Here is a 12,392-nt window from a genome sequence, read left to right as displayed (position 1 = left end):
TATCTATCTATCTATCTATCTATCTACCTATCTATCTATCTATCTATCTATCTATCTATCTATCTATCTATCTATCTATCTATCTATCTATCTATCTATCTACCAATCTATCTACCTATCTATCTATCGATCGATCTATCTATCTATCTATGGAATTTTCAAAAGTAATAACATTATTTTTACTACATATATTTCAATAAATTATTACCAAATTGCTATGAGGTATTCATAACATATTTACAAATTGTAAATCTAGAAATTTACAACTTTATAGTATAAAAAGTTTATACGTACATAATTTACCAGTAAATTTACAACGAAATGATTATTAACTTATTTTCTAAATTAGGTAAAAGCAAGGAACATTTGTAAACATAATTTTTTCTATTATTTGTAACATGTTTTAAACACACTTTTGGGATCAAATGAATAATATTTTATATAAAATTGTTTTTATTATCTATTAGAAATAGATTTAAAAGCAAAAGTTTTTTTTTTCGTCTCTTCCTACTACTACTACCTAAGCATTATATTTTCTCAACTTTATTTACAGTTATTATTTAAATTGTATATGTATGAATTTTTCATAATTTTTTTCTTTTTGTTTTTGTATATTTTAAGGATGCCGCAATTTGTGTTAAATTTCATTTGGAACGTGAAAAGAATCCGCATAAATTTAATAGTCGCATGAAAAATAAACTTTGGTATTTTGAATATGCAACATCGGAAACATTTGCCGCATCTTGCAAAAATCTACACGAACATATAGAAATTGTTGTAAGTATGAAAACGTGTCGAAGCATTTTTTTACACAAAATATAAATTCAAATTTTCAACAAAATATGTATGAACGTTTCAATACACTGATAAACACACACTTAAGCGCTAAAAAAAATAGCAGAGATATATTTTAGAAATATTATAAAATTTATTAGGGAAGTGCCAAAAAGTCTTAATAAAATATTTTTTATTTCTAGTTTTATTTTGGACTATTCTTAATAGCTTTCGTTCTTAATCTATTAATGTGTGCTTAAATAAAATTTTAATATGTTTTTGCGGTTTCTCTTAAAATTGGTGGCACCCTATTAAGCCTTAAAAATATATAGTTAAAATGTAAATTGAATTATATAGAGCGTTAAGTGTGCGTTATTGGAATCTGTTTATGCCTGATTTTGCATAACATTTTGATAACATAACAATGTTGTAGTTGTGTGTTTGTGTCTAGTTATTAATAACAATTTGACTATATACAATTAATTTATTTTCTTTTTTTACAGTGTGATGGCGTTTCTTTAGATTTAGTCAATGGACCACATTTACAAGGTGTGGCTCTACTCAACATTCCTTATACCCATGGCGGTTCAAACTTATGGGGTGAGCATTTATCGCAAAAACGTATACGCAAAAGTGCGGGTCCCTTTCGTAAGGGTAAAAAGTTAAAATCCTCTGATAAGGAACTATCAGCCACTAGTTTTAATTCGGTAGATTTATCGGTCGCTACACAAGGTAAGTTTGTTTTGAAATTTTTAGAAAAATTTTGTTTAATGTTTGTTTTCTATTTTTTACAGATTTTGGCGATCGTTTAATTGAAGTTATAGGCCTTGAAAATTGTTTACACATGGGTCAGGTGCGTACGGGTTTACGAGCGTCAGGCCGTCGTTTGGCTCAGTGTAGTGAAGTGATTATAAAAACTCGCAAAACATTTCCCATGCAAATCGATGGTGAACCTTGGATGCAACAACCTTGCACGGTATGTTATTGTATATTGGGTTATCTAAGAATTTGTCTAATCCATTGGCTAGTCTTAGTCAAATTGACTAGTCTACTCAATAGATTAACCAGTAAATTATATTAGTCAAGAGGTTAGTCTGTGGACTATTCCATTGACTAGTCTATTGATTAGTCCATTAACTAGTCTATCAGCTAATCAATTGACGAGTTTATTTAAAAACCTAATGACTAGTTTTCTGACTAGTCTACTAACTAGTTTTTTGCCTAGTCAATATGGGTTAAGTAATCGCTAGGTTTATCTAAGGATCTGTCTATTGACTAGTTTATAGACCAGTTAGTTAATAGATTAGTCTATGTACTTGTCTATTGGCTAGTTCACTTGCTAGTCAATTAACTAGTTAATTGAAAAGCCTAATGACTAATTTAATAACATGTTTATTGACTAGTCAACTAATTAGTTTATTACCTAATATATCACTAGTTTATTGACCAGATTAGTCCATTGACTAGTCTATTGAAAAATCTATTGATTAGTCCATTAACTAGTCTCCTAGCTAGTGATTAATTAGGCTAATGACTAGTCTATTGAATAGTTTATTGACTGGCCTGTTGATTAGTCTATTGGCTAGTTATTGTAATCAGTGTATTAGATTAGTCTATGAACTTTTCCATTAACTAGTCAATTTGCTAATCAATTGACTAGTTCATTGAAAAGCCTAATGACTAATCTAAGAACCTGTTTATTGAGTAGTCAACTAAATAGTTTACTGTCCAAATATATCACTAGTTTATTGACCAGATTAGTCCATTGACTAGTCCATTAACTGGTCTCCTGGCTAGTGATTTATTAGTCTATTGACTAGTCTATTGAATAGTCCACTGACAAGTCTATTGAATAGTTTATTAACTGGTCTGTTGATTAGTCTATTGGCTAGTTATTGTATAGTATATTAACTAGTTCAATTATTAGTATATTGGCTAGCCCATAGACTAGTCTAAATAATAATCTATTGATTAGTCTATGAAAAAGTTAATTGAATAGTTTACTGACTTTTACATTGATTATTCTATTGGCATTTTAGTTAGTTGACTAATCTATTAAATAAACTATTGATTAGTATGCGTACAAGTTTATTGTATAGTCTATTGACTTGTCCATTGATTATTTTATTGATTAGCCTATTGACTAGTCAACCTACCAGTTTATTGGCTAATCTATGGCCAATTAGGTTAATCCATTAGCTAGTCTATGGAGTAATCTTTTGATTTGTCTATGAAGTAACGATTAGTTTATTGATGCGTCTAAGGATAAGTATATGGACTAGTCTACCGGTTATATGATGGACTTGTCTTTTGGGTAGCATATTTACTTGTTTATGGGCTGGTCTATTGATTAGATTATTGACTAGTGTATTGACTCAATTAGTTAGTATATGATTATATAATCTATGGATGATAGATCAATCCATGGACTTGTCTATTAATTAGTATATGGGCTTGACTTCAGCCTAATCTACTGACCAGTTAATGGAATAGTTCATTAGGGTTCTATAAATCGACTTTCGAATAATCGAACAATTGACTTTTTCTCGAAAAAAGTCGAAGTCAACTATTTTTTTTTTTTCAAAAAAGTCGATAACTCGACTATCTAAAAGTCGGAAAAAGTAGAGGAAGTCGAAAACACGACTATTTATAAAATACTAAAGTCGAAAAAAATTTAAGTCGACTTTTAACTAAATGAAAAAAGACGAAAAATCAACTTTGCATAAAATGCAAAAAGTCGACTTTTAACTAAATGCAAAAAGTCGTTTCAACTATTGAAACCCTATAGTTCATGTTCCAACTATTATTTAGTTTTTCAACATATTTTCAAAGAAAGCAATAATGACATATTTGTATTTCTTACAGATCAAAGTCACACATAAAAATCAAGTTCCTATGTTAATGGCACCACGCTCCGAAAAGGGAAAAGGTTTCTTTAACATGCTGTGCAGTTGATTTAGGCGCAGCGTTTCAACAAGTTCCATATTGCGGCGTGAACATTTTACAACAACAATTACTACACCAACACATTATACAGAAACCACCGTCCAAAATAAAGAATAAATTAAATAGCTTTACAAAATAAATATTTATTAAAAAAAAAAACACTTTATATTATTAAAAAAAATTTATTATTTATTTTAATAGAATTTAAGTTAATTGAAATCATTTAATTTAAAACTATAAAAATTTAATTTTGTTAAGATTTTTTTTTTTTGTTTTTGTATTTAGTCTTTAATTTAGCAAAAATATTTAGAACAATTTAAGCAAAACAAAAATTAAACAATTACAATTTATTGAAATTATTTAAACTAGTCGTTGATATTATATTTAAGATATTTAATTTATAACACTAATTATTACAATTAAATACTAATTATTTAGTTTTAGTAAACGAAACAAAATTCCAAAAAAAATTTAAAAATAACTAAAGCATTTTAGTATAGAATTTATTTAAGAAAAAAAGTAAATAAATTTAAAATGTATTTAAATTTTATAATAATAATAACATAGTTTTATGAAAGGATACTTCAAATATTTTAACGAAAAAAACTTAAACAAATTTTGTTAAAACTAGAATTTGTTTTAAAATAACTAGTTCTAGAACTTCAGAGTCTTATGAGGAGGATATTATATCTATAACTCATTCTCTAGACTAGTTTCTAAGATTCTAAAGAAGAACCTCTAGCACCAGTTAGTATGCCAATGCTTTAGAACTAGTTGTAGATCAAATAGATATAAATTTTTAAAAGCCGTTGTGAAATCTTACAACGTTGTAAGTAAAATGTTCAGAAAATGCCTAACAATCGTTCGAACTTACAATTTCTGCAACGTTGTTAGAAAAACCATTACTGACAATATTGTAAGACAAAATTTTTACGTTGACACTGTTATTAGATATTTTCTGCACATTTTACTGCCAACGTTGTAAGATCTAACAACATAGCATAAGTATCCTTTTTAGGCATTTTTTATTTCATTAGCTTTTCTTTTCTGTTTTAAAACTAAACTTTATACAATGTGTCCAAAAACAAAAAGTAAAAACAAATTGTAACCCAAAGGAGACCAAAAACAAAAGAATGTAAAACAAACATGAAATTTATTTTTAACAATTTTTATGTAAATTATCTAGATTTATATAGAGAAAAGAATAGAAAAAATAAAACAAAAACAAAAACATTATAAGGCAAAGCTAAAGTTAACATATTTAAAAATATTTATACGATACATATACACAACAATAAATATATATATACACACATATATACAAAATAATTTAAACAGTTATGTATTTTATGCGGGAAAGTCTCGCAAGAAAAAACAACAAAATACTCCGTCAAAATTATCAAACAAAAAAAATAAATGAAATTCGAATAAAATTTGAAAAATATATAAATATATATATTTTCAATAACTCAACCACTGAACACTTTAAATTTTAGAATTTTCTATTTTTAAATAATATTTAGTAAATAATTTTCGAGCAACGAAATATTTTATTTCATTAAGTCAGCTAAAATTCCTAGCAAAATATTATAACACAGACCAACAAATTTATTTTTCCAGAGACTAAATTATACTTATCTAAAGGATCAGCATCGCATAATTCCAATCTAACATCAGAATTTTTCTATCACATCAAGCGTTTTAAGATATCGTCTATAGTTATATTTACTATCTAGTCTATAATCTATTTAGTCTATAGTCTAGTCAATAGTCTAGTCTATAGTCAAGGCTTTAGTCGATAGTCTAGTCTATAATTAAATCTATAGTTTAGTCAACAGTCTATTCTGTAGTCTAGTTTATATTATAGTCTAGTCTATAGTTTATTCTTTAGTCTGGCTATAGACTAGTATATAAACTAGAATAGTCTAGATTATAGTTTAGTCTATAGTCCAGTCAATAGTTCAGTTAATAGTATAGTCTAAAGTCTAGTCTATAGTCTAGTCTATAGTCTAGTCTACAGTCTAGTCTAAAGTCTAGTCTATAGTCTAGATTATAGTTTAGTCTATAGTCCAGTCAATAGTTCAGTTTATAGTATAGTCTAAAGTCTAGTCTATAGTCTAGTCTACAGTCTAGTCTAAAGTCTAGTCTGTAGTCGAGTCTATAGTCGAGTCTATAGTCTTTTCTATAGTTTTATCTATAGTCTACTCTATAGGCTAGTCTATAGTCTAGTCTATAGTCTAGTTTATGGTCTAGTCTTCAGTGTAGTCTATAGTCTAAAGTCTGGTCTAAAGTCTGGTTTATATTTTATTCTATACTTCAGTCTATAGTCCTGTCTGTGGTCTATTCTATAGTCTAGTTTATGGTCTCGTCTATAGTCTAGGTTATAGTTTAGTCTATAGCCCAGTCAATAGTTCTGTCTATAGTCTAGTCTATTGCCTAATCAATAGTCCAGTCTTCAGTCTAGTCTAAAATCTAGTCTTGTATATACTCTTATCTATAGTCTACTCTATAGGCTTGTCTATAATGTAATCTGTAGTCTAGTTTATAGTATAGTCTAAAGTCTAGTTTAAAGTATAATTTAAAGTCTAGTCTACAGTGTTGTCTATAGTCTAAATTCTGGTCTAAAGTATAGTTTATATTCTAGTCTATAGTTCAATCTATAGTCTAGTATATGGTCTATTATATAGTCTACTCTATATTCTAGTCTATGTCTATAGTTTAGTCTATATTCTAGTTTCCTACATGTTAGTCTATAATATAAACAAAAGTATAGTTTAGTCTATAGCCTAAAGTCTAGTCTATAGTCTTATCTGTAGTCTACTCAATAGGCTAGTCTGTAGTCTAATCTATAGTATAGTTTATAGTATAGTCTAAAGTCCAGTTTAAAGTCTAGTATACAGTGTAGTATAAATTCTGGTCTAAAGTATAGTCTATATTCTAGTCTACAGTTCAGTCTTGCCTATGGTCTACTCTATAGTCTTGTCTATGGTCTACTCTATAGTCTAATATATAGTCTACTCTATACTCTAGTCAATGCCTACAGTTTAGTCTATGCTTTTATTCTAGTCAACTACAAGTTAGTCTATAATCTAAACAAATATATAGTTTAGTCTATATTTTTGTTTATTGTTTAGTTTATTGTCTAGTATTTACTTTAGTCTATATTCTAATCTAGTCTTTGGTTTAATCTATAATTTAGTCTATAGTAAAGACCATAGTCTAGACTTTAGTTTATTCTATAGTGTAGAATTGTCTTTAGTCTATTTTATATTCTAGTCTATACATAGTCTAAATACTATGTTAGTTTATAGTCTAGTCTATAGTCCAGTCTTTAGTCTGTCTATAGTTCATGCTCTAGTTTAATATATGTATGTTTAGTTTGTGTGTAATTTGGTCTATAATCTAATTTACTGTCTAGTTTATAGTCTAGTCTGTAATCTTACCTATAGTCTTACCATAGTCTTCAATCTGTAAGTTTAGACTTTTCCAATTTTGTTGGCCTGTGTAATGATAACGAAAATTTTTATAAATATTAATCAAAATCAGTAGCCAATATTATTAGCAAAAATTTTTAACTCCTGGTAGTTATTTACCCCCAACAAACTGGCTTATTAAACATATATTTTCATTATAACAAAAAAATTTAAACTTTTTTAACTATTAAAAAAAAAACATATTTTTTAGAAAAAAAATCATACTTTAATTAATAGCATAATTACATATACATTTGATATATGTATAATAAACTTAAATTTAAGAGAATATTAACTCCATATATTGTAGAAATAAGGAAAATAATTAAGTAAAATTAAATAAAAAAAATATTTATATCACAAAAACAAGGAAAATGGTGCAGCTTTAACAAATTAATTATAGTTGAATGAAAAAAACATATATTTATTGTAAATATTAGACAAATATAGTTAAAACAAATGATTACAACAATTAATTAATATTCAAATATAATAAACACAAGCTTGTAGGTTTATAAACATTATAAAATTTTATCTTAGAATATTGAAATTTAAAAGAAATCATTCTCAAACATATGAGTCATTCCAAAAGTTTAATGTTTTTTTTGGGGGGTCTAACTTCCTCATTCGAATCGATTACAAATTATCTTAATCTAGTCTATAATCTTGGTTATAGTCTAGACCATTGTCTTGTCTTAAGTTTAGTTTATACTTAAGTCTACACTTTAAACTATAGTATAGTATATAATACCGAAACTATTCGGTGACTTATTCGAACTCTTGATTTCAATTTCGAAAATGAGTCGTATAAATTTCATTTAAATTGTACAAATTTACATTTGATTTTTCAAATTTGAAAATATTTGTAAAAATTGAAGAGGAATTTAAAATTATTTAGATTTTAATTTCAAATTTAAAAATTATTCTTGCATTTTTTCGATATTCTTGAGACGTTTCTGAGAAAATACTTTTATTATTATAAGAAATATAGAAATTTTTAAAATTATTTATACAGAATGAAGAAAAGAAAACAATTTTTAAAATTTTGTATGAAAACTACTCAGTTTTTGTTAGTGTTTTTCATAAACCTGGTCCACACTAGAAAACTTTTGTTGAGAAACTTTTTCCTAATTCACAGAAACTTTTGTTTCAGAAACTACGTGTTGTTGTACAAATGAAAAGAAAAAGACCTGTTTCAAACTAGGAAACTTTTTTTGGAAAACTTTTGATTTTTATGTGTGAGAGAAAGAGAAAGAAATATCAATCATCTCTTTCTCTCACACACAAAATCAAAAGTTTCTCAACAAAAGTTTCCCAGTGTGAACCAGGTCTAACATAACAAAACAAGAACGGGAAACTCCGTACCGCGAGAGAGATGAATGATATTCTTTCTTTTTCTCTCTAACACAAAATCAAAAGTTTCTCAAAAAAAAGTTTCCTAGTGTGGACCGTCAGATACAAAAATTTAAATATTTGTTCAATTCACAATCTATGTTGTATCGTTATAACGTAGTAAGTCACAAAAAATTTTCAAATAAAATGTTTTAAAGCAAAAACAAATTAATAATAAAAAGTTTACGACATACCGCGAAACAACCATACAACACCGATTATGAATTGGATTCTTTGTGAATACGGGTCTTAAAAGAAATTTATAAAAAACAAGTTTGAAACGTAAAAATCCGTTTTTAATGAAATATTGTTTTTAAACAATATTTTTGAAAAAAATGATTTTTGAAAGAAATACAGAAATTTTAATAAATTTGTGATCTTTTAAGAAATATTGTTTTTTGATTGAGTATTAAACTTAAAAAGAAATTTAAATTTTTGGAAAAAATTACTGGTTTTTGAAGAATCATTGTTTGTTTTTTGAAAAAATACCTAATTTCCGAAGAAAACTTATTTTTTCTTTAATGGCCCCTATTTTGCATTTCAATTTGAATCGAAATTTTGTTGTAATATCATTTGTCGATCATTGCGTAAGTGAATGCGTAAACGTAATCGAAATGCAGAATAGGGTTTTTTGATGAAATACGGGAATTTTGGGAAAAATACAGGTAAAAAAAAATTCAAGAAAACCCCGTATTTAAAGAAAACAATATTTTTAAAATAAACTACTTTTAAACAATTTTTGATAAAAACTGATTTCAAAACAGATTTCTTAGCTAAAACTTAAAATCTGTTATAAGACGTTTGCTACGAATAATTCAGATCAAATTCATGTTTTGAAATTTCAATATTCATAAAAAATAATAAAATAACATCTAAATTTAAAAAAATATCCTTTATACTTTTCAATTTATATTTTTTAAGTTCTGAAAATTAAAACATATAAAATTATCTAAACAAATTGTAAAATTTATATATTTCATGATCTTAATAAACACATGATCATGAAGTAGTAAAAACCACAGTAGGAGTTAACACTAATTATAATTAAACACATAAGGAAACTAAAAAAAAACTTAAATATTAAACACACAAATAAAAAAACAAAATTATAAATATTAATTAATTAATAAAATCTAGAAACAATTATAGCTAAATCAATAAAACTTTCACTTGTCATTATAGTCAAAAAAAAAGAAATTAAAATATATTTAAAAAAACAACTCTAGTTAATTAATTTAAATAACAAATTAATCTTAGAAAAAAAAATTAGCCATATCTTAAGTTATATACAAAAGTTTATATATAATATAATAACAAATATTAATAAATCCTTTATTCCTTAAATATTTATAAAGTTATTTAAGCATTATTGCAGCAAATTGCTTAATAAAACCTTAATAACTTTATAAATACAATGACGAAATGTATATTATGTCAGTCAATCCCTATACATATATTATATAATACATTAAAATAATATCAAAATAAGCACTCGCTAGTAATGTTAAATAATGTCTAATTATATGCATATACATAAATATAGAACAAAAATGTAAATAATATACAAAATATGTTAAAAAAAACTCTAATTAAAAGAAAAGAATAAATAAATAAACATATGAATTTCTGTGGAATTAATTAATAGTTTTATTTTATATCGTACCCCTTCCGTGCAGGCATATTTCTACTCATTGGATCTGAGTCTGGTACTACTATTAGCAACCATAGTCTAGACTACAGTGTAAACAGTAGCCTAGACTATGAGTCGTATTCATAAACTTTTATCAAAGGTTTATTAATCAAGTTTTCATACAAAATTTGTTCTATAAACCTTTGATAAATGTTTATGAATAAGGCAGTATATATTAAATAGTTAGTTAGTTTGAAAGGACGATGTTCCTGAATTTGTATCTATGTTAAGTACTTCTTTTAGCAACCATAGTCTAGACTACAGTGTAAACAGTAGACTAGACTATATAATAAATAGTTAGTAAGTTTGAAAAGTGGATGGTCCTACATCAAATTCGAAGAATTACACATAGGCCTCTATCGGGCCAGTTGTGCGCACCTTTAACAGTGCCTCAAGTGAGAATCGAACCCACCACCTCCGGTCTACACTAACCACTAATCTACCAGAGGCTACAAACCTACCGGAGGAGAATAATGGTCTAGCCCTGACAATAGAGTAGGCAAAAGACTAAAGTCTAGTCTAACTTTAGATATGACAATAGACAATACCTTAGAGTCGGCTATAGAGAAGATTAGGGTACAGACTCGTCTAAAGACTATATTATAGAGACTAGAGACAATCTTGTATAGGCTATAGAATAGACAGTATACTAAATTTTAGACTAGACTAATCTATAGACAAAACTTTAGTCCTGACCATAGACTAAATATTAGGCTAGACTAGAGACTATAGTATAGAATAGACAAAATGCTATACTTAAGAGCAGCCTAAAATTTCAACTATAAACAAGATTATAGACTAGACCTTAGATTAAGCTATATACTAAACTAAATTATTGTTTAGATTATAGACAAATCTATTAACTAAACAATAGATTAGACTACTCTTTAAACCTAACAATAGACTAGAGGCTAGGGAGTAGTCTTTATATTATAGATTGGAATCAAGAACAGTAGATTTAACTATAGACTAAACTATAAGCAAGACTATATAACATACTATAGACAAAACTATAGACTAGATTGTAGAATAGGCTAGACTATAATATAGACTAGACTCTTGACTATACTTTACTCTACACTATACTAGTATGCACTATAATAGAAAAGTATAGACTAGACTATAGAGCCGACTAAAGATTAGACTATAGAGTAGAGTATAGACTAGGCCATAAAATAAACCTTAGACGCTACTATAGACTATATAAACTTTTGCTATATAAAGATAAACTAATACATCAGTCCATATGCGTCAATTGGCTAGCTCAGCGACTATAGACTACTACTCTAAATCACGAAATAAAGTCCTAAAATCACTACTGATGCATAGATAAGAAGACAATAACTGCTCTCTCCTTAATTATGCTGCCCCAATATGGACCCTAATCTCAGTAACACACTAAGGCGAGTATTGCAGACGTCCCAAATGCACTCCGAATCGCAACCGGATGTGTCAAGATGACAAAAGTGGATCACTTGCACGAGGAAACCAGGATGCTGTCTATCAAGCAACATAATGTGTTGCTGGCTAAACAATTCCTGGTGGCATGTCATCAGTCATCCTCTCCCAACCATCAAATTTTGATGGAAGATCACCCCCTCCCCCCGCGACATATTCGGTCAGAGTTTAGGCGTTATATTACAGACATACAGGACGTCATCCCATCTGACGTCGATAGATTGTCGATAATAAACGCGCCGAAGGCACTGCACCAAACGGCGGTTACAGAAGCCATTAATGGCTACAGGAGCAATAAAGTATTAAACCAACATCCACCTGCGATTTCGGATAGTGATTGGCAATTACCCAAACAAACAAACTCATTCCACATTAGCACAATTAACGGCTGTTTGGAGTAGTTTTCTGTTACCAAGGACGAATTGTTCCAGCCACCCTTAACTGATGCCCTGCCTGTCTCCAAAGCCCTCATGACACAGTGCACCTATTTATTTATTCCCATGGGCCCACTAACTTAACTACCATAGACCTATGGCTAAGACCGACTGAGGTAGCACAATTTCTCCAGCTACCAAAAATAATTAATTAATTTTATTGAATATTTTCAAGTAAGAACATCCAGTTGCAGCCAACCTGTTACAACAACAACTCTATGAAAG

At 27.8% G+C, this 12,392-nt stretch overlaps 1 protein-coding gene across 1 annotated transcript in view; it reads left to right on the top strand.

Moving 5' to 3' along the window:
* The window catches only part of LOC111687262 (diacylglycerol kinase 1), a 53,699-nt gene extending 49,792 nt beyond the window's left edge, over positions 1-3,907 (top strand). The window contains exons 15-18 of the mRNA XM_046954203.1: positions 622-777; positions 1,278-1,506; positions 1,569-1,750; positions 3,640-3,907. Coding sequence (XP_046810159.1) covers positions 622-777; positions 1,278-1,506; positions 1,569-1,750; positions 3,640-3,729 — 657 coding nt within the window. The 3' untranslated portion in view covers positions 3,730-3,907. The remainder of the gene's footprint in view (positions 1-621; positions 778-1,277; positions 1,507-1,568; positions 1,751-3,639) is intronic.
* Positions 3,908-12,392: the final 8,485 nt, after the last annotated feature.

Source organism: Lucilia cuprina, chromosome 6, assembly GCF_022045245.1.
Source record: "Lucilia cuprina isolate Lc7/37 chromosome 6, ASM2204524v1, whole genome shotgun sequence".
NCBI lineage: Eukaryota > Metazoa > Arthropoda > Insecta > Diptera > Calliphoridae > Lucilia > Lucilia cuprina.
This window is presented reverse-complemented; position numbering and strand designations above follow the sequence as displayed.